At 36.2% G+C, this 24,453-nt stretch overlaps 1 protein-coding gene across 1 annotated transcript in view; it reads right to left on the minus strand.

Moving 5' to 3' along the window:
- LOC148956057 (hypoxia-inducible factor 3-alpha-like) overlaps positions 1–24,453 on the minus strand; it is a 147,837-nt gene that overhangs the window by 14,064 nt on the left and 109,320 nt on the right. Inside the window, exons 6-7 of the mRNA XM_089089070.1 lie at positions 20,389–20,539; positions 14,886–14,985 (exon numbers count right to left, since the gene is read on the minus strand). Coding sequence (XP_088945196.1) covers positions 14,886–14,985; positions 20,389–20,539 — 251 coding nt within the window. The remainder of the gene's footprint in view (positions 1–14,885; positions 14,986–20,388; positions 20,540–24,453) is intronic.

Raw genomic sequence — 24,453 nt, forward strand, 5'->3', positions numbered from 1 at the left:
TTAAATAAAAATTACATTGTAACTTTTAATTTACGTTCGAATGTGGCTCTAGATAGGAGCTTTTAACTTCTATAGTAGGGTTCTCTGATGGTGTGATTTTCATTAAAGTTCTATGAGTTTTAGAGGGTGTTTTCCCCCTTTTTAGAAAACAAGGCAATTTTTCTCAGGCGCGTAACTTTTGACCGCTATAGCTAAACTTGATGAAACTGATATATTTGAAATCATAAGGATTCGCTCTTTACGCTAAAGTTTTTATTGTTTAAAAAAATAAAGTTGTGAGACAAGGTCAAACTTTAGCGTAAAGAGCGATGCGATGAGGAGGGGGGCACCCCCTTTCATATAGGGAATAATTTCTGTTCGTTTTAATGTCGCTCCTTACTTTCAGTTTTAAAAAACTTTTTTATTTATTTAATTTCTGATCGTTTTTTAGTTAATGCAGCTTCTATTTGCATAAAAATTTTACTTTTCTTTTGCTAAATGGATCTCTTTACAAATTAACTTACGTAACTAACTTCTATATTCCTGTATTTTTCTTCTGGCAAAAAATACAAAGTTGCAGATTTTTCCAGATATGAGATTTAAAGCAATTTAATAGGGTTTTCTTATACGCTGAATCTGACGGTGTGATTTTAATTAAAATTCATTCACTTGTTGGGGGTGTTTCCCCCCTCTTAAAAAAAAAAAAAAAAAAAATCGGGTAAATTTTTCTCAGGCTCGTAGCCTTTGATGAGTAATACTAAAAGTAATAAAATTTATATATATATTTAGAATCAGCATTATAAACATAGTTTTGATACATTTATTAACATCAAAATTCCGTTTTTAAAACTTTGGATTACTATTGTGCCGTGTCGCTTTTTTTTTTTATTGTTTTTTTTCTATTACGTATATTTTATTAAGTATATTTGGGGGACGGTTCTCCCCTTATTCAATACCACACTCTATACGTTAAAAGTCTAAAAAAAAAAATTTGATTCACAACCCTCTTAATCACAAAGGCCATTTTTTTAATTAGAATGTAGGGATATTTATAAATCACTAAAAAAAATTGTTGAGTAAAGAGCTAGACATTTCCTTTGGAGAGAACCCCCTCACATACCTTATCATTTATTTCTGTTTTTATTGATGAGTATGAAATCAATGAGAGTAATTCACTGATGCTAACAAAAAAAGAAGAGTATTATTGAAAAACTTAACCGATTTAGCATTTATCCAACAAAACTGAAAAAGGGGTTGTTTTTTTCATGCTAAAGTTTGCCTTTTTTTTCAAGGAAGAGGATACGTTCAATAGAACCCATTCTTTAAAGAAAGCAAGATGCAGTGAAGTTGCATTAATGCAAGCCACAAGGCCATCAATTATCAAATATGCCGGTAGAATTGTACACGATCTGGACCAGCCAACAACCACCCAGCTTATAGTGCCAGAGTCATCTCACGCCAGTGTTAGCTCCACGCAAGCTGGAAGGAAGTTGAAAAGAGAATGGACTGCTTCTCATAATGCCTATGCCCAGCCTACTGAAGACCGTGTGCTTGACCCCCTTCATGTTTTGCCAAGGAGTTCAGATGTAGAAGCCCAGTCAGGATTATTAAGTATATACATAATTTTTTCTATCCCTATTTTCAAAAATAAGGTAAATTTTCTCAGGCGCATAGCTTTTGACGAGTAAAACTTAAATTTGTTTTTAAACTATTCTATAATAATTCTATTTCATTTTCTTTCATTAACCAAATTAGCAGTATATAATGGAATGCTTATAACACTGAAATAGCTTATCATACATTTCTAAAAAAAACCTTACCTTGTAACTTCTCTCTTCTAACCTAGACCTTTTTCTAATGCAATAATCCAATATTCCTTTAAATAAACTAACTATATGAAAACATACAATTTGCTATTTCATAGATGACAACCATTCTTAAACTGGAGTATGTTTTGCAGTAAGCTTTTGCGCGCATCCGCCCCTTACTAAATTTCCCATCGTTGCATTTGAATTTTAATCCGCTCGATAGCTATAATTTGAATTCTAAGTGGGCTTCTTGTGACAGGATGTGTATTTCCGATAAGATATATTAACACATAGGAAGACGGTTTTAATAATCTCCTATTATGTCTTCACAGTTTTGTCAAGTAATATTATTTGGGATGAACTCATTTCATTGAAACACTTAGGGGTTTTCGAGACAGCATTTGAGGCTCTTCTATTGGAATATTGCTGAGAAGTCCGATATCCCAACTCAATAGGGTATTAAACCTCCTACCTCGAAGGAAGCTCCCGGTTCCCAAGGGTCCTCACATAGGGGGGCTCTAAAAAGAACCATCCAGCATTTTAATTGCACTTTATTTGTTGATATGGAAGGCGAAAAAAAAAGTTCTTCTCTCTCTCTTACAACGATTTATTTATCCTAGGTCAACTATGTCCACAACTTCAAACAAATCCATTGCCAAAAGACAGAGGAAAATTCGGATTGTTGAGAGAGTTATATTAGTAGGGTTCTAAGTGAGGGTAAAAAGGGGCGTGGGGGTGTATGCTATTACTGTCCAACATGTCTCTCAAGATTTCGCTCTGATTTAAAGTTAAAGCATCACATGAAACACTGTAAATGTCATGGATAACAGGCTGTGAAGATGGTGCGCGGATAGAGAGTGATTTTGCGTTGTAAAAATTTTCAAAACACGCTCTTATAGAGCAACAAGATCATTTTAGACTGCAAGGCAAAGGTGACAGATGTGGGCAACCCATCAAATTCAAATTGTTTTAAAATACACGAAACCAGAGGAGCTTCTTCCACTCGGACAAAATGAGATTCTAATGATACCATGAAAGTGTCAGAGGTAGGGGATATGTTGAATGACGCTGAAGACTTCATACGCTTGGCCTTGGTAAGTCTAATCAAAACAGGGGACGGTGTGCTTTTACGCTTTCGTTAAACAACCCATCCGATGCTCCTATCACCAGATGACATAATGGCCATTAAAAATCGTAAAATGTGTTGGGTTTACAAGGTAGAATTTGATGATTGTGTTGGGAATGGGGAGAGGAGGAAGGTGATCGACCATGATCATTTGTGGCAGGAAATTACATCGGAGGGGCGTAACTTTAGAGGGGTAGCACACCAGTCATGCAATTTAAACGTTAGACAACTAAATTTCGTACCTGTTTTTATACACAAGTCCAATTATGACTTAAAGTTCGTTCTTCCGGCGTTGGCCCACATTGCCAAGGGGGGAGTTGTAGATGACGCATGGATAGATGGTTCTTTTTCATGTAATATCATACCCAAATCATCGGAGAAGCCACTGCTGCTAGAATTCATGTGGAAAACAGTTGACAAGGGTATCACTTGCCCGAATAAAATCAGTTTTTTAGACTCTTTCAGCCTCTTCCCAAGATCTTTAATTCAATTGTCTCAGGTACAGAAAGGTGATAATTTTGATAGATTCCCCCTCCTCAAACAGCGCGTACCTGATGATAAAATGTTTGATTTTTTAACGTGTGAGGGTATATATCTATATGATTAGTACAAATCTGGCTCGAGGCTAGATGTGGCGTCACTACCGCCCATTGAAGCCTTTTACAATCCTCTTACTGAGAGTGAGTGCGCCACTAGCGACTATGAATTTTCTAGGAGGGTTTGGGCAAAGGGTGGATGTAAAAATGGGTGGGATTATTGTAAACTTTACTTGGCCAGTGACGTGCTCACTCTTCTGGATATTGTGTGCAAAAATACGGATAAAATCTATGGGGAATTTGGGTTGTATTTATTTTATTATTTTTCAACTCCCCAGTTGGTTATGGACTTGATAATTAAAATCATCAAATAATAATTATGTCTGAAATAAAATGTTGATCAGCATCTGTTTGTATAGATATCAATGCTGGTTGTGTATGTTTTTCACGGGGATCGTATCATGAAAACTGATCCAAGTGGACAGCACACCGAAGAAAAGTCCGACGCAGGTTTGTTTGATATGAATTTTCTTTACCCATCGACAATGTTTCACTTTTGTTTGCCATGTGGCAATTATAAATGTCTAAACAATCCGTGTGCTTCAAATTTTCCTGACATTGCAAGTGTTGAGGAGACTGGGGCACAGGGATGGTTTTTTGAAATTGACGATAAAATACCCATGGAAATCCATGACTCGGTAAAAGACTTTGTTTTTCCGTGCATAAATAGACAGGTGGGTAGGGACTCTCCGAGCACCTACAATTTATATTTAGTATATGAAGGGAGTATGAACTGGTTAACTTCAAAAAAAAAAATAAATTTAAGACCTCAAAACTAAAAAGAATATCATTTTTAATCACTTACTATTGAAAAGGATTGTATACAATGATTTTAACTTCACAAAGATTCATAGAGCCCTCCAATTTGATTAAAAGCCTTACATAAAAACGTTTATTGACACCTTTGTCTGTAAGCGTTCACAAGCAAAAACGAAGGTTGAAAATGAAGTCTATAAACTCATTTTGAACTCAGCTTTCGGTAAAATGTGCGAGAGTCTACGACACAGAAGTCGATGTGACATTGTAACCAACCCCAAAGATAGTGCTCGAATCATTGCGGATCCAAACTTCAAATCGTTCACAATCATAGACTCCAATATGGTGCTCCTACATCGCAAGAAAATAAACATTGTATTAAATAAAAATATTGCAGGCGGAAGTGCAATAACTGAAATATCCAAGAAACTCATGTTGTCATTTTATTATAATGTATGCAAGGTACAGTGGCTGATTGAAGGACAAGTTCAAGTGTACTACGGGGACACTTATTCACTCCCGTTAAAAGTCAAAACTGAAAATCTTTTGAATGATTTGGAAAATGGCGAGTACATTAGCTCACGAATGGACTACACCAACTGGGATGAATCCCTCTACCCAAAGCTAGTGAAACGCCAGGCCCCAAATCAATTGTTAATGTTAAAATCTGAAACGGGTAGCGATCTGATATCCAGTGGTGTGTTTCCTGGACCGAAGGTATACTGTGTGGAAACGCACGGCAAGGATATCAAACAAGTTTGCAAGGGGGTACCTACACACTTTGTAAAAAATAATTTCGACATGAGTGTGTATAGAAACTGTGTGGAACGTAGTTTAGTGCCAAAGGCGAAAGTCTTTGAGATTCGATATTTAAAATTTAAAAACTACACTTTTATCTTTTATGAAAATGGCATTTCGAATATATCAGAAAAAGTCTATATACTTGAAGATGGTGTGAAGGTAATACCACACGGGCATTATATAATTTCAGACAGAGTTGAATGTATAGAGTACAGAAAACAACTCGGTCTCCAAAAATTAACTTAAATTCACTAAAAAAAAGTATAAATTGGGTGGGAGGGATTTTTTGGGTTATTTTTTTTTTGTTTTTTTCTTTATCACAAACAATTTTCAATGTGTGTGTGTGTGTGTGTGCAAGGCAGATAAATTTTCAGTATTTAATGCTTTTTTTGTCAGTGAGAATATGGTTTATGGTTTTTGTCAGTGAGAATGAAAAAACAGGAACTTTCTCACATTTATGGATGTTAACAGCAATTTATGTCTGTTTTATGGTTCGTTGTCAGTGAGAATGGAAAAACAGGAACTTTCTCACATTTATGGATGTTAACAGCAATTTATGTTCCTGTTTTATGGTTTTTGTCAGTGAGAATGAAAAAAAAGGAATTTTGTCACATTTATGGATGTCAACAGCAATTTATGTTCCTGTTTTATGTCTTTAGGCGAACCTAACCTGAGAAATTGATTTACATAATCAGCGGGGGAATTATTGATTCACGAAGGGGAATTAAGAAACAAACATGGCTTCTTTGATCTTTAGGCTAACCTAACCTGAGAAATTGATTTACATAATCGCTAGGGGAATATTTTGATTCACGAAGGGGGAATTAAGAAACATTATGGCTTTCTTTAATCTTAGGTCTGAGGGATAAACTTTCTTTAGGTCAGAGAGAAAAATTAATATTCTATTTTTAAATAGGGCTTCATTGATCTTTACTGTCAGGAATTAGAAATGACATCTTTTGTTATCTTGGAATTATGCGGGAGGCTAAAGAGATAGAAATTCTATTTTTAAATACGGCTTCACTGAGCTTTAAGTCGGAGAGATAAATTGATATTCTAACGAAACCTTAATAGTGTAGCTAGGAACATTTATGAGATGAAGAGATTAACGTAGGAAAGGGTTTCCTAGAAATTTGAAATGTGAAAGCACAGAGATGCCAAAAACAAAAGGAACACGCTGAGATTACTTTTAGGGGATTATTTGGGTGAAACGGTTTTAGACATTTTTGGGAATTATTTCAGCGAAACAGTTAGAGACATTTTAAAAGATGATTTTAGAAAAGGTTTTAGAAGAGGTTTTGAGTGTGGTCGTTATAGTAAACAAGTTCTATTTGAACAGTGTCGTGAGGTCCTCTACCCCAACCCCAAAGGACCCCGATCGCCCTACCCCGATCCAAAGGGCTCCGATCCCCAAAACCCAATCCCGAAGGAACCCCCTGTCCCCAAAGGTTCCCCGGGCTCCCCCCCGGCCCCCCAGACCCCCAAAGGCCCTCCCCGGGCCCCGTCTTTCGGTGATGTATGTTGTCTGAAACCGATGATTTGGGGTGGATGGGTTGCTATTTTTGACTTTTCTGAGTTGGATTTCTTAGTCTTTCATAGGTATGTGTTGTCTGAAACCTATGATTTGGGATGGGTGGTTTGCTATTTTGACTTTTTTGAGCTGGATTTCTTAGCCTTTCATAGGTGTGTGTTGTCAGAAAATTATGATTTGGGATGTATAGTTTGCTATTTGGACTTTTCAGAGCTAGGATTCTTAGTCTCTCATAGGTGTCTGTTGTCTGAAACTTCTAGTTTGGGATGAGTAGTTTGCTATTTCAGACTTATATGAGCTATGCTTTCCTAGCATATCATAGGTGAATATTGTCAGAAAATTATGATTTGGGATATGTAAATTACCATTTCGGGCTTTTCTGAGCTAGATTTCTTAGTCCCTCATAGGTGTTAGTTGTCTGAAACCTATAGTTTAGGATGAGTAGTTTGCTATTTTTGACTTTTCTGAGCTAGGTTTCTTAGCCTTTCATAGGTGTGTGTTGTCAGAAACTTATGATTTGGGATATGTACATTACTATTTTTGACTTTTCTGAGCTAGATTTCTTAGCCTTTCATGGGTAATTGTTGTCTGAAACCTATAGTTTGGGATGAGTAGTTTGCTTTTGGACTTTTCAGAGCTGGATTTCTTAGCCTTTCGTGGGTGTGTGTTGCCTGAAACTTATGATTTGGGATATGTAAATTACTATTTCTGGCTTTTCTAAGCTAGATTTCTTAGTCTTTCGTTGGTGTGTGTTGTCTGAAACCTATGATTTGGGATTTGTAGTTTTGCTTTTTGGACTTTTCAGAGCTAGGATTCTTAGTCCCTCATAGGTGTTTGTTGTCTGAAACCTATAGTTTGGGATGAGTAGTTTGCTATTTCAGGCTTTTCTGAGCTAAGTTTTCTTAGTATTTCATAGGTGTGTGATGTCTGAAACTTATGACTTGAGGTGTCTAATGTGCTATTTCAGGCCTTTCTGAGCTAAGGTGTCATAGTATTTCGTTGGTGAATGTTGTCTGAAACTTATGATTAGGGATATGTAAATTACTATTTCGGGCTTTTCTCAGTTAGATTTCTTAGTCTTTTGTAGGTTTGTGTTGACAGAAACTTATGATTTGGGATATAAGGTTCTTAGTCTTTCGTTGTTGTTTGTTGTCTGAAACCTATGATTTGGGATTTGTATTTTGCTTCTTGTATTTTTCAGAGCTATGATTCATATTCTCTAAGAGATGCTTGTTGTCTGAAACATATAGTTTGTGATGAGTAGTTTGCTATTTCAGGCTTTTCTGAGCTAAGGTTTCCTAGTATTTCGTAGGTGTGTGTTGTCTGAAACTTATGATTTGAGGTGTGTAATTTGCTATTTCAGGCCTTTCTGAGCTAAGGTTTCATAGTATTTCGTAGGTGAATGTTGTCTGAAACTTATGATTTGGGATATGTAAATTACTATTTCGGGCTTTTCTAAGCTAGATTTCTTAGTCTTTTGTGGGTCTGTGTTGTCTGAAACCAATGATTTGGGGTGGGTGGGTTGCTATTTTTTTACTTTTCTGAGCTGGATTTCTTAGCCTTTCATAGGTATGTGTTGTCTGAAACCTATGATTTGGGACGGTTAATTTGCTATTTTTGACTTTTCTGAGCTAGGTTTCTTAGCCTTTCATAGGTGTGTGCTGTCAGAAAATTATGATTTGGGATTTGTAGTTTGCTTTTTAGACTTTTCAGAGCTATTGTTTGTGCATAGTTTAATCTAAATAAATGGTAGACAAAAAATGGATTTATAGACACTTAATTTTCAGGACCGGTATTTCTAGCAAAAAATATAGTTAATTCTAATTAATGGTACGCAAAATTGGGGTTTACAGATATCTAATTTACAGATCTGGTTATCTCGTAATGTCTAAGGACTGCTAAAAATATCTATTTCTAGCAAAAAATATAGTTTATTCTAAACAAATGATACCCACAAATGACTGCGGGCTCGGGGGGTGTGGGCCCCCCATCTCTGATCGGCCTAGACTTACGGTGTAATTAGAGAGAGAGAGAGAGAGAGACAAGGGAACCACAATTAAGATAGAGCGATGGAGAGGGTTTGGGGGATGCTATGCTGATTAGTGACGCTCAAAAACACCCCCATTAAAAAAAAAAATGACCAAAAATTAGGACCAATGGGAATACACCCCTCCTCAAGATATCACTCTTTACACAACTTTTTTTTAGAATTTAAAAACAAAGCTTATTATTATTAAAAATATTGAATGAAACTTTTTTATTTGACTATCTGAAGCTTAGTTTAATGTTTTACTTTGAACAAACTACTTTGTTAATGCATTACTTTTATATACAGCAAGTCTAAAGGTATTTAATTATTTTGGTGTTTGAAAACCAAGTTCAAAACTAACGATACTGTTTTTTTTAAATTAGGTCCAACGCTTCGACGTTGCTCGATAGAATTAAATGCTGGGAGTTTATATCTTAGTTTTTGTAAGTAGGCTATTGTTTGTGTATAGTTTAATCTAAATAAATAGTAGACAAGAAAAGGATTTATAGATACTTAATTTTCAGGACCGGGTATTTCTAGCAAAAAATTCAGTTCATTCTAATTAATGGTACACAAAATGAGGTATACAGACATCTATCTACAGATCTGGTTATCTCGTAATGTGTAAGGACTGCTAAAAATATTTATTTCGAACAAAAAATATAGTTTATTCTAAGCAAATGATACCCACAAATGAATGCGGGCTCGGGGGGTGTGGGCCCCGCATCTCTGATCGGCATAGACTTACGGTGTAATTAGAGAGAGAGAGAGAGAGAGACAAGGGAACCACAATTAAGATAGAGCGATGGAGAGGAGGGGGGGTGCTCTGCTGATGAGTGACGCTCAAAAACACCCCAATTTAAAAAAAAAATAGACCAGAAATCAGGACCAATGGGAATACCCCCCTCCTCAAGACATCAATCTTTACAAAACTTTTTTTAGAATTTAAAAACAAAGCTTATTATTATTAAAAATATTGAATGAAACTTTTTTATTTGACTATCTGAAGCTTAGTTTAATGTTTTACTTTGAACAAACTACTTTGTTAATGCATTACTTTTTATAAACAGCAAGTCTAAAGGCATTTAATTATTTAAGTGTTTGAAAACCAAGTTCAAAACTAACGTTACTGTTTTTTTTAAAATTAGGTCCAACGCTTCAACATTGCTCGATAGAATTAAATGCTGAGAGTTTATATCTTAGTTTTTGTAAGTAGGCTATTGTTTGTGTATAGTTTAATCTAAATAAATGGTAGACAAAAAATGGATTTATAGACACTTAATTTGCAGGACCGGGTATTTCTAGCAAAAAATATAGTTAATTCTAATTAATGGTACGCAAAATGAGGTTTAAAGATATCTAATTTACAGATCTGGTTATCTCGTGATGTCTAAGGACTGCTAAAAATATCTATCTCTAGCAAAAAATATAGTTTATTCTAAACAAATGATACCCACAAATGAATGCGGGCTCGGGGGGTGTGTGTCCCGCATCTCTGATCGACCTAGACTTACGGTGTAATTAGAGAGAGAGAGAGAGAGAGAGAGAGAGAGAGAGAGAGAGAGAGAGAGAGAGAGAGAGAGAGAGAGAGAGAGAGAGAGCGAGAGAGAGAGAGAGAGAGAGAGAGAGAGAGAGAGAGATAGAGAGACAAGGGAACCACAATAAAGATAGAGTGATGAAGAGGGGGGGGGTGCTATGCTAATTAGTGACGCTCAAAAACACCCCATTTTTTTTTTGAAATAGACCAGAAATTAGGACCAATGGGAATACCCCCCTCCTCAAGACATCACTCTTTACACAACTTTTTTTTGAATTGAAAAACAAAGCTTATTATTATTAAAAATATTGAATGAAACTTTTTTGTTTGACTATCTGAAGCTTAGTTTAATGTTTTACTTTGAACAAACTACTTTGTTAATGCATTACTTTTTATAAACAGCAAGTCTAAAGGCATTTAATTATTTAAGTGTTTGAAAACCAAGTTCAAAACTAACGATACTGTTTTTTTAAAAATTAGGTCCAACGCTTCAACATTGCTCGATAGAATTAAATGCTGAGAGTTTATATATTAGTTTTTGTAAGTAGGCTATTGTTTGTGTATAGTTTAATCTAAATAAATGGTAGACAAAAAATGGATTTATAGACACTTAATTTTCAGGACCGGGTATTTCTATCAAAAAATATAGTTAATTCTAATTAATGGTACGTAAAATGGGGTTTACAGATATCTAATCTACAGATCTGGTTATCTCGTAATGTCTAAGGACTGCTAAAAATAACTATTTCTAGCAAAAAATATAGTTTATTCTAAACAAATGATACCCACAAATGAATGCGGGCTCGGGGGTGTGGGTCCCGCATCTCTGATCGGCCTAGACTTACGGTGTAATTAGAGAGAGAGAGAGAGAGAGAGAGAGAGAGAGAGAGAGAGAGAGAGAGAGAGAGAGAGAGACAAGGGAAACACAAAAAAGATAGAGTGATGTAGAGGGGGGGGGGTGCTATGCTGATTAGTGACGCTCAAAAACACCCGATTTTTTTTTTTAAATAGACCAGAAATTAGGACCAATGGGAATACCCCCCTCCTCAAGACATCACTATTTACACAACTTTTTTAGAATTTAAAAACAAAGATTATTATTAATAAAAACATTGAATGAAACTTTTTTATTTGACTATCTGAAGCTTAGTTTAGTGTTTTACTTTGAACAAACTACTTCGATAATGCATTACTTTTTATAAACAGCAAGTCTAAAGGCATTTAATTATTTAGGTGTTTGAAAACCAAGTTCAAAACTAACGATACTGTTTTTTAAAAATTAGGTCCAACGCTTCGACATTGCTCGATAGAATTAAATGCTGGGAGTTTATATCTTAGTTTTTGTAAGTAGGCTATTGTTTGTGTATAGTTTAATCTAAATAAATGGTAGACAAAAAATGGATTTATAGACACTTAATTTTCAGGACCGGATATTTCTAGCAAAAAATATAGTTAATTCTAATTAATGGTACGCAAAATGGGGTTTAAAGACATCTATTTACAGATCTGGTTATCTCGTAATGTCTAAGGACTGCTAAAAATATTTATTTCTAGCATAAAATATAGTTTATTCTAAACAAATGATACCCACAAATGGATGCGGGTTTGGGGGGTGTGGGTTCCGCATGTCCGATCGGCCTAGACTGACGGTGTAATTAGAGAGAGAGAGAGAGACAAGGGAACCACAATTAAGATAGAGCGATGGAGAGGGGGGTTGGGGGGTGCTATGCTGATTAGTGACGCTCAAAAACACCCCCATTTTAAAAAAAAAATAGACCAGAAATTAGGACCAATGGGAATACCCCCCTCCGCAAGACATCGCTCTTTACACGACTTTTTTTAGAATTTAAAAACAAAGCTTATTATTATTAAAAATATTGAATGAAACTTTTTTATTTGATTATCTGAAGCTTAGTTTAACGTTTTACTTTGAACAAACTACTTTTTTAATGCATTACTTTTTATAAACAGCAAGTCTAAAGGCATTTAATTATTTAGGTGTTTGAAAACCAAGTTCAAAACTAACGATACTGTTTAAAAAAAATTATGTCCAACACTTCGACATTGCTCGATAGAATTAAATGCTGGGAGTTTATATCTTAGTTTTTGTAAGTAGGCTATTGTTTGTGTATAGTTTAATCTAAATAAATAGCATACAAAAATGAATTTATAGAAACTTAATTTTCAGGGCCGGGTATTTCTAGCAAAACATATAGTTAATTCTAATTAATGGTACGCAGAATGGGGTTTACAGATACCTAATTTACAGATCTGGCTATTCCAAAATCGTCTCGTTTTTGTAAGAAAATTATAGAAATAAAATATATTTCTCTGGTTAAAATATGTAAAATCCATAGGGGAAAATATAAATTAAAATTTAAACGTACATTAACCATCGAAGGACCGGTGAGTTCATTTGGACTATTCATTACTTTATATATATATATATCTATATTTCAATATGCACTGAAGTGACAGCCATCAAAACACTAAATAATATGCGCTAATAACGGTATATTTCCTTTCCTTAATCAAATTAATAAATATTGACCTATAGGATCATGGAAAACAAGTTCATTTTATGTCTTCTTTTCATTTGCATAAGACCCCCAATGCTATAAGCCATTCTATGACTTGTTTTTCAGAAATAAAGTTATTTCTATGTGAACAAAGTAACTTCTTATATTTGAAAGTTCTCGTCATAATGTGAATATTTTTCCAAAATCGTCTAATCAATTTTTAGATGGATTTTTTCTTCAACATAATTAAAAGGCACAATAACTATGTCTTTAGAGATAAAATGGACTCTTCAGCACCGGGGGGATAGGTTTTTAAGTTATGAAATTTATACATAAGCCGATAAAAGTTGGGGTTGAAAAAAATTTGTACTCCAACTCGAAACACAACAGTCGAGAGAGGGTTCATTCTAATTAAAAAAGATTCTAGTGACCCTTTTAAGTAAAAAAAATAATTGGAAGGAGAACTAGGTCCCCCTCCGGCATCACCTTTTTCCAAAATCGTCTAATGGGAGCCACGGAGCCGAAGGCCGACCACGGACGGGACCCACATCACCCGGGATCACAGACTGACGGCCCCCTGCAGGTGGGACCCCCCACCCCCCGGATGCCTAGGCTGAAGGCCCACCGATGGGGGGCGCCCCCCCCCGCGGGGGCACCGGCCCAAGGCCCACCCCCGCACAGGCTCCCCCCGGGGTCACAGGCCGAAGGCCGGCTGCAAACGATCGGAGCCCCAGTGGGAACCCCCACCCCCCGGAGTCATAGGCTGAAGGCCCAACGATGGTGGGACCCCCCACCCTCGGGGTCAAAGGCCAAAGGCCAACCACGGAACAGGATCCCCCAGGGGTCACAGGCCGAAGGCCGGCTGCAAACGATCGGAGCCCCACACCCCCAGGTTAGATTTGGTTACCTAACTTTTTTTGGGTTAGCACCTTAGGGTAGGTTACCATAGGGTAAGTGCGGCCTCCCTTAACATAATGTAACAAGGGCCCAGAGCGAGGGGGGGGCATACTATTGAAAATACTAGTCCCTAAAGATTTACATCGTATTTTAAATATTTTCGTTGGAAAACACACTGAAAAGCCACATTAAGAGCTATATTTGTGAGGTTAGGTTAGGTCTAGGAATAACAGGAACTTAGGTTAGGTTACCCTCGCTCTTGAAATCCCCCCAACGCCCCCCCCCTCCCCCCAAACTCAAATTTTCCAGAGGATTTTAAAATCCTCCACTGAAAAGCCATATTGAAAGCTATATTTGTGAGGTTAGGTTAGGTTAGATTAGGATAGGTTAGGTCTAGGAATAGCAGGTTAGGTTAGATTAGGTTAAGTGGCCGGCCACTTAACCACCCCTTGTCCGGTGGCCACGGCCACCGTCCCTTGTCCCTAAGAAAAGAGCATTTCCTCCCCCTCACTCCCAAAATTGACAGTCCGACCTCAGTGCGTCTATCGCATTCATTATAGCGTATCAAATAGTCACAAGTTAATAATACATGTTTTCACGAGAACTCACTTCTATGCCACCAAGATCAAAAAATAAGATTATTCAAACAATATTCTAGAAAAAATAATTTGTTTAGGTGAAAAATACAGACAATGTTGCCACCACAGTCAGTTCCTAAAGTAATACAATTGCCAAAATTTGCGTACTAAACAGCTATTTTTGGTGCTACAAGTGACAACCATGAGCATGTGCTAGAGTGCTACAGGTGGCAACCCTGAAAACAGAGGCAAAATCCAAAAAGGCGATTCATTAATCTTTATACTGCTGATAGATCGTGGTTGTAAAATTAAGGACTTAAGATACTGATGCAATTTTTAATACTCTTAAATGCTGATTAGATTCTAATACTGCTAACTTAAGGGGATCTACCCATGGTGTAGATTGATTTCAAATAGCGTGAATTCCTGAAAATTTCTTAATGTAACTTCAAAAGGAGAAGAATGTAAATTTTGAATTTGTCAATTGCTTTGTTGGCAAAAAAGCAACAAACAGACGAATTACACAACAAATCTAGTGACAAATTTATAAAAAATAAAAAAACAATTTTTGTTTTTTTAAAAAAAAAAAAAAAAAAAAAACTAAAAAAAAAATATTTTTGGTTGGGCACATTCCTGCGCCAGGGGCTAGAATTCGTTCTTAACTACGAGAAGGAACTGGGTATGGACTAGGACTTTGGACTAGGTAAACCTTGAAAAAAGATGCTTACTTTTGAGGTTTGACAAACAGGTTCTGATAATGCAGCACTTCGGAGAAAAGCGTCTGCTTCTAACTTGACCTGCTCGAGGGCTTTTTTCCCATCTTCCTCACTAAATATAAAACGGGAGGTTAGTAAGCATATAATAGGAAAAAAACTTTCAGTGGAAATTCTGAATCGTTCAATTTGACAAGATCATTTTTAACATACACACAAGACTTGTTCTTCACTACGGGCTAGTTTTAAAAGAAAAAAAAAAAAAATCATAGATAAAACACAAAAGTTTAAAAATAAAATAGAAAAGTTTTAAATAAAACAGAAAAATAGAAGCAATTTGAAATAGAAAATATATGCTGATGCCAATTCCCTTCAATAAAAAAAAAAAAAATCAAAATACTTACATAATAAAGCATCTAAATCTAAATGTATTAAAGCCAATATGTGACAAGTTCAATATATTATTATTCAAGGGTGTATACGTGAATTTTTTTTATAATAAGAAGGACAAAGAGTTATATAACGGAACTTCAAAAAAACCCCAAAAAAAACTCAGCATAAGCTTAGTCCTCCGTGAACCTATAATTGTCAGAGTTGTTATGAATAAATTTAAGCCCAAAGTATAATTAGTCTTCAAAGTCCGCTAATAATGCCAATTTTCCTTTTTGTTTTGTATTTGTGTAGTTGAACAACAGGTTTTATTTACACAGATATTTAAAGCATATCATTAATACACCTAATGGCGCACGTCTCAAAAAAGAAGATTTAATAACAAAAAATTATGAAATATAAGTCGGATAAATATGGATTGACGCTATAATAGAAGCCTATAAAAACGAAGGTAAGAGCCTTCATTTTAACAAAAAAGCATAAAAAGACACTCCTGGAACTGAGGGAGCACTCTATCAAACCTCCACCACTCTTCACGCTTACAAAAGAGTATATTTTGAAAATAATCATACTTTCAATAAAAAATAAGTTGAGGTTTATAAGTCAGACAGTGTAAAGAGCAGGGAGTTAAGGAGGCGATGTCACTAATTACTTTCATTTGAAAACAGCAAAAAATATTTCTAAATTTAATATATGTTTTCTTTTAAACTGACGATGGGGGGGGGGGGTATCTCAACGGTCAAAATGAATTTTCCGGTCATAATTCATCCAGATTTTAAGTGCTTACCTTCGCCAATCTGCGAAGGTAAGCATGTCAATAAAATATTTAAATAAAATATTTAATTCAATAAAATAGAGTAAACCGCGGGAAATCGAAGGATTTTTACAGTTATGGAGAGGCCAATGGCGACCTTATTTTGGAACGAGAGGACATATTAGAGGGAAACAACATCGACTGAAAATAAACGACAGACGAAAAATAAAAATATAAGATATAATTAGAAAACCACAAAAAAAGAAGAAATGTCAGCATGAGCAGGAGGGAAGAGGGCAAATTCATAGGCCATTCGAATCTTCCATGCCTGACCTGAGCCATCTTCATGTCAATTGCTCAAACTCTACGTCTAAAATTGGTGTACAGTTTCTGGAACAAAACTGAGAAAACAATTTTCAGATTTTTTTTTACTCAAGGAGAGAATTCTAATCTCGAATTGGGTGAATTTTTCACTTTCATTTTGACTAATATATCATGCAATAAGGCCCACGAACATCTCAGGCTAAACAAAAAGAGAAAAAAAAAATCATTCAACCGGGTCTCATTCTGGGCTCCTGTTTATGCCCTCCTCATCAGTGGCCCTGTGTAAAAGTTCCCCAAAAAATCATGGCAGCGCTTGTCTCCCCGTACCCCTGCGAAAAATTCCCATTGGCGTTAGGAGAAAGTTTAATTAACGCAAACTTGCGTTAATTAAGTAAATTACACAACTTTAGACTATGTTAGGGGGCGCGCGCCCCCTCCCCTGGATCCGCCACTCGCACCCATACTAAAGACAAAGTCTCTACAAATTATCTTTTTATAACAATGTCTGCCATTATGATTAGTTTTCAGCCAAATATACAATTAGCCTTTAATACCGGCTTCTTTTTTTTGTAATTGGACAACAGGTTTCGTTTGCACAAACATTCAAAGCATATAATTAATATGTATAATAATCACTGTCTCAGAAGGGAAGACATAATAGCTAGTGACGTACCGGAATTCCACTTTCCTAAAAATATTTTTCCTAAAAATGTTCCGACAGTGGACTAAGACAATTTAAATGAAACTCAGGTTTCTCCAGTGGCTAAATTCGCTATTTTTGGGGGGTTTGATTAATTTGTAACGCTTCCATTCGCAATTAAGATAACTTAAACGGGCAATTATATTCAACTCTTAAGCGTGTAATTTAGAAAATTATATTTAAAATAAAAAAAACAACATTAACTTAAGCGCCTTAAGCCAGAAGATATACCCTTTATAGGAAAGCCATTCAACTAAAAAAAGCATATCGATTTTGAAGATATTAATTTTTACTAAATATAGAAAAAGAGTTAAATAAAAGATCCCTTCCCCTAAACACAAAAGTCCAAGCTCCTTTACCCCCAACTCTAAAATTTTTTTTGCTCTTTCCCGAAACACAGCATTCTAAGTCTCATTAACCCCTCTCCCAAAAGAATTTACAAAAGTTTCGACTCGACTCCTCAGCCGTGAGACAAAACCAAGAATAAGAAAAATCCTTATGTAACACATATTTGCTGCAAGTTTAAAATTTTCAAATCTTCTCGAATGTTTTCTAAGTTATTCTAGCTCTTGGCCGCAAGTTAGCAGGATCAGACAAGGTATGCCCTTGCTAATTGCATAACAATTTCCATCAGTAAATGTTTGGTCTTTATCTATAAAAGAATACATTTTTAAAATGGCGTCGATAAGGGGCGACTCCGGGAACTTTTTGCAGTCTTCAGTTTCACCTGTACTGATGGAAGATTTTCTTAACCTGGAAAATGGAATTAGATGTAGCCGGAGGTAGAAAAATGAAAAAATTACAATTTTCGTTATAGAGGACCAGCAGACTTTTTTCCATTCAATGCCTTAAAGCATCAACTGGTGTGACCTATGTAATTTCCGTGTTGTGTTCTTCAGATACTGACAATTATAATTATATTTTACGGATGGTTTGCAACTATATTCAAAAGAGAAGCGGTCATCCTGATCCAGAATTAGTCAGCCTGTTATTCAATTCATAAATAGGAATTCGTCTTTCCAAGCAACCGCAGAAAAATTTTCTTCGAAGATAGGTACCCTTATGAATGCCGTGAAACGACACAGGGCAGAAATTCAAGATCTCGAGCAGAGTGATGGTACTGATAGTAATAAGAACAATGACAGTGTCCAGGAGATCACTAAGCTTGTTTTTACTTCCAAACAAGAGAAAGAGCTTGCTGCGTACTTCGAAAAGCGCTCAGTACAAAACGATGGGCTGACTCCTTATGCAACAAGAAAGTTAGCCTACCGATGGGTAATAAGACTGAAGATCAAATTCCTGTCATGTAGGGAACTGAATGAGAGAGCAGGAGTGACTGGATAAAACGCTTCGTCAAGCGGAACGCTAGTATGTCCATCAGAGAACCTGAAAATACAAGCCAGGCTCGTGCTGCCGGCTTTAATACCGTTGTAATTTGTGCCTTCTTTCGAAATCTTCAAAAGTTGTTTTGCAAATATCATTTTCCTCTTGGTCGAACTCGGAACAGCGATGAAACAGGAGTACCTACAGTTGTGCACGCCCCAAAGATGACTGTTAAAAAGGGAGCAAAACAGGTAGCACAGACAATGTCGTCAGAAAGAGGCGAAAATACCACAATGCTAGGGTTCATATTTGTAACTGGTCAGACGATTCCGCAAGTGTTTGTTTTTCCAAGAGTCAAAGCCCCAGAGAGGATGTATCGTGATGGACCAGCAGGATGCATTGGCTCAGCTCATCTCAGTGGATAGATGACCTCCGACAATTTCAACTGTACCACAAACAACTTTCTAAAAGAGGTCAAACTCAACAAAAAATCGATGTTCTACTCTTGCTTGATAATCATGAAAGCCACATTTCAGTAGAAGTAGTGTCCTTGTGCAAATATAACGATATCTACCTCCAAACAATTCCTTCCCATCACTCCCATCGTCTCAAGCCTCTTGAAGTTTAACGGTATGCACTATTGAAAAATGCCATCAGGAAGTCGTTTGACAATGGATGCATATAACCTTGGTCAGAGAATTTCAACACATGAAATAATAAAGTTGTGCAAGAATCCCTTTCTGGAAGAGCTAAATCCTCAAAACAACACAGCCGGCTTTGAAAAGGCAGGAATTTTGGCCTTTAAATCCAAATGTATCTATAAAAGCGAATTTTCTGCCGGCTGAAGTGAAAAATGGTCCAGACCCAGCTGAACAGAATGCCCCGGAGCCTTCCAATACGGATGATCCTCCCCATGGTTCAGTTCGTGCTTCATCTCCTGTTTTAATGGACTAAGAACGGTCAACACCAAACTTGCTTATGGCCTCCTCCTCATGGCCTTATGGCCAGACTCCTAAAAGCCTCAGACCAAATCCAAAGGTAAAATGCAAGTAGTCCGCGCAAAAACTGAGCTATGACTCGCTAAGAAAAAGAAAAGATCGCAAAAAAGTCAAAGGTTTCCTTCATTGCTGACGAAACTAGAGACAGTATTTCAGACATAGATATGCAGCTCAACGACGAGTCGGATTGCGAGTTTTTACATGGTGGAAGCATCACTGAGCTTGAGACTGACGAAGAATTTTCTAATGCAAATTTTGTGCTTGTAAGGTTTATGGTGGGAAAGAAGCAAAACTATGTTGTTTACTATGTTTGGTGAAACTGAAGAAATAAGTGGCAGAGTAGCAAGGACGAACTACCTGCGTGAGTCTGGCAGGAAGTTTATCTTCCCTGAATGTCGAGATTGTGCAGAAACTGACTTTCAAGACATTATCATGAAGCTTTATGCCCTGTTTTCAGTAGGAAGAACTGGGTGAAAAGCCAAAGCTCCTGTATTTGGCCGTGTTTTGGCCATCTTTCCCATAAAACAAATAAAATGTTATAATTAACTTGTGTATTATCTGAAATAAAAATTAAGTTTATCTGAATACATTATTACAAGCATTAGTTAATGAATGTCTTGAAAAGCCCCATTTGTGTCCAAAGTCACCCCGTGTTTGGGGCGACTTCGGACACTTGAAGAGATCATAAATTTTTGGGTCTCAGCAGGAAATGACTGGATGGAAGTCATTAAAAAAAATCGCCAAGAATAGTGAATAATTAAGCTATACGTGTAAAAAGGAAGTTTGTATCTTTAGAAATATGCCTTGTAGGGGTCAAAAACCTCAAAACGTACGGTTTCGAACACCTCTGCCCTACTACTTTTTTCGTTTACTATTTCAAGTGGTGACAAGTCCTTAACTATTACCGCAATTTTCTTTCATTACTGAATGAGAGGCCCAGTAGCGTAGTCAATTGACAAGACTCTAAATAAATCCACCATCACATCGAGATAGACAATATGAAATGCTGCCTTTACCATCACGACTTACCTCAATAAAGTGTTGATACATATGAGTGCTTTGGCTCGGTTTGACCCTGACTCGTATTCAACATGCCCTCTTGATCTTAGATAAATAAATCCACCATCACATCGAGATAGACGATACGAGATAGTGCCTTCACCATCACAACTTGAAAGCACTGAAAAAATAAAATGATAGATTTTTTGAGGAGAAGTATGGGTCAACCCGAAATAATTTGTGGGGTTTACCAAAAAATGATGCATTAGGGGTGTGTACTGTTCAGTTACATCGTTCATTAGAAAAATAAGTAGTATACAGAGCTGAATAAGTTTTTAGAGTAGAAAAGTCATGCCTAAAGCGAATGGGTGTAACACATTTTTTAAAATTTATCATTTCTTCGGGAAATCTGTTATTCAATAAAATAATTTAATATTTTCGCAGAAACAATTTTAGTTCAAAATCTGCAGCGAAAAAAAAAAATCTTTAAAAACTGAGTTGTGTATCTTAACATACTTTCTTTGCTTATATCTTTTTCTTTTTACAATTCAAGTAGTGGTAGAAAAAATTAATGTTTCTTTCGTCCTTTGAAAATGATTTCCCCTATTTTTCTATTTAAAACATAGAATATATCCAATCTTTTTAAAGAAGATTCTTTTTTTAATATTACAGGAAGTGATAAAATGATTTTAAGGCCTTTCGGCGTAACAATTTTGTTCAAAGACTGGAACGAGGACAAATCTTTGAGAACAGGAAAGTGTATCTCAACATGTTTTCTTTGTCTCTATTTGTTTTTCTTTCTTTATCATTTGAAGCAGTGATAGAAAGCTTTAGTGTTTGTCTCATCATTTGAAGACAGTTTACTTTTTGTCTTTATGCACCTACGAGAATGTGTTCAAGCTAGAGTAATTGCGCAAAAACTAAAAATTGCGACGATGCATTACATCAAGACATAGAGGTTTGAAAAAGAAACTATTTCATTAATATAGGTTTAAGTTAATTGAATCGGTTTGTTTGAAAAAGTAAGTGAGTGATACCTTGTTAATTAACCTTGTTAATTAAATCAATCCAAGACGTAAGTATCAAGTAAACCAATTTTCTGAATAATATTAACGTTCTATGTAAAGAATACATTAATCGCCATCAGGGGCGAAAGGGTGTGTCGGACCTTATAATATTTTACCTAGGTCATGATTGCAGCGATAGCTTCAGCCTAGTAATGAACGAATGTGAAAAATTGTCATTTATAGGTTCAGGACTGGTAACTATTGTTTCGGTCAGTTTAACAGTAAATGCTTTTTTGAAAACAGATTTGCGGGAATTCCAATAAATAGCCTAATACCCCCCCCCCCCCAAATGATGTTCAAACGAAACGAAATGTATACCATTGGAATCACCATTGCCAACCCGTTCTTTTTACCCCCTTTTTTAATCTTGGTTTTATTTTCTTCACTACTAGCGGGGCATAGCAGTCATATAATTTCATCAAACTAAGTCAGTATTCAGGCCACTAAGGCCAATTTCTTCCAAAGCCTGAATGGCCCTTGCGGGGAACGAACCAAGAGTCGCTGCGGCTATTATCATGAGAATACCAGTCATAGGGATTTTGAAGCTACTCGGGGGCATATTTTTTGTTCGAGGGTAGTATCCCAAATTATGATGGCTAAAATTGAGCGAGAGGTACCGAAATATTTTCCAACTCAACCATGGATTCAACGAAAACGTCAACAATCTTCGGCGCTGGGTTAGGCTCAACTAAACGATATTCGTCTCCAGTAAATGCGTAAGCAATCCAATCATGGCAGGTCTACCTCCCCGCCTATAAAGTACCCAACAAGTTCCTATAAACATGACTGAAAATACGAAAAATCCTTAATTCTAGAGTCTTTGCCGTTTTCTAAATTATAAAAAAAACATGCCAGATGCACTGTTTTCTCTCAGGCAAAACGAAATGAACTTATAAGAAATTCATAAATTCAAAACTTGCAACTCAAGTTTACAGCGACCCCTGGATACTTATGCATTATATGTAATATGCATTATTATTTTTTTCTTTGGGAAGAGCGGGAGTGAATTCCTCAAATCTGAATCGTAAGGATAGTCCAAGTGAATCGTAAGGATACTTTCATGAAAACATTAATATTTGAGTTCAATGTCTTAAACCCGGCGCAAGCTTCCGGGCCAAGAGATGTTCTGGCCCATTAATCCGGGCCGTGACATGACGCAGTCAATTGGTTATTCTTCAGATCTCATGAGCTTCTTATACTTTTAATATATTAATCTGGACCAATTTACAACTAATGCTCCAAACATAAGCGATAGCTGCAATTGCCCCGTCGTCCCCAAATTTTGAAAAGTAGGTTTTTGGGGATTTTATTTTAAAAGGATAGAACGAAATAACAAAAATCCCTCACTCCAACTCTAGACTTTGAAAGACAGCTTTTCACGATGCATCATTAAGAAAGAACCTTCCCCCCCGTAAATCCTGATGAACTACCTACCTTGATATACTATTACTACTGACAAAAATTCACAGCAACATCAAACCACCTGAGGCCAACACAGCTACACACGATCCTCCTCCATCCCAATTCATCAAAGCCTCCCTCTTTACACCCTCCCAGGAAGTTCGAAAATTGCCCAGGAATTTTGGAAACTTGCAAGGAAATCTGTTAGAGGGATTCGGTAAGAAGGTGAAGCTCCACCGACTGAAAGTTGGGCTGAATATCTGGAAGCCAGTAGTGAACAAGCCGGAGCAAATACACCGTTAAAGGAGAATTTTAAAAATCTGAATGGATTAGTGGATCACACTTTGAACAAGGATGATTCTAAGCTGGTTACGGAGGTAAATGAGAGTGAAATAGGGAATGAGATGAAGGAAATGAAGGGGCGATCGGTGCCAGTAATAGATTGAATTCCAATGAAAGTATGGAAGTGGAATAGGCTGTCGATTATGTCAATTATAAGCCTATTATTTTCGGCATTTTTGAGTCAATCAATTTAGCTTAAAGGCTGGTCGGGCTCGGTACCTCTATATAAGAAAAACAGATAAGCAAACACATGGTATATACACGGGTATTGGTATAGGAAATGGTATGATTAAACTTTTTTGTAAGATGTTAAGTTTTAGGTTAGATAAATGGTTAGAGTCCAAGAAAAGGATAATAGAAATTCAGACAGGATTTCATAAATGTTAGTGTAAAAGATCAGGTCTTCATTTTAAGTGTGTTGATAAGAAAAAATGCTAGAAGGATATGACTATATATAGCTTTTTCTGGAAGGAGCTTTCGATGAAGTAGTAAGGGGGGTTACTTGTTCCGAGTCTTTTATAAATAGGATTGTCATGAGGATTTATAAAGATTGTAGTAATGATGTATAGCGTAATTAGAAGACTACCATAGTGCGAGTTGGGAAACAGTTTTATAGAGTAATAAATTCAAGTAAAGAAATTAAGTAGGAATGTAGTTTGTCACCTAGGCTATTTTCTATATTTATTAACACCATAGAGGATTACCTTAGGAATGGAGTAGCACCTGCTGTGGAACTACCAGACAAATTTTTGCCCTTCTTGTTGCTGATGACTTTGTTTTGGTCGCAAAAACTGATACTGACTTGCGATGACATTTAGATTTGATCCAGGAGGTATTTAGCAATGAAGAAGCTAAGATTAAATGCTGTCAGCTGTTGTAGTGTTTGAGGAGAAGGTAGAATTTAGGGAAAATTTATCATGAATGGCAATGAATTGAAAACTTTACATTAGTTTTTATGCCTAGAGTGTAAGATTTCATTAAATGGAAGATGGGGTAGCTATTTTGAAATCACGGTGAATAGAGGACTAAGGGCAATGTAGGGTGTGCTAAGAAGTAGTTTAAGAAATATAGGCCTTAGCAATATTAAGCTAATGACAAACATTTTCAATAGTTAGTTAAGACCAGTGTTTAGTTATGGTTGAGAAATTTGGGGATTTCAAAATAAGAATAAATTACAGAGGATTCAGTTAGTTTTTTTTTATTCTCAGAAATTGTTAGGTCTAAGCGACAAGTTTAATGGATTAATTTTAATGGGTAATTTGGGACTGACTAGTGTAAGAGTAAA

This window comes from Artemia sp. Qi Xiang Cuo, chromosome 1 (assembly GCF_049724085.1).
Source record: "Artemia sp. Qi Xiang Cuo chromosome 1, ASM4972408v1, whole genome shotgun sequence".
Taxonomy (NCBI): Eukaryota; Metazoa; Arthropoda; class Branchiopoda; order Anostraca; family Artemiidae; genus Artemia; species Artemia sp. Qi Xiang Cuo.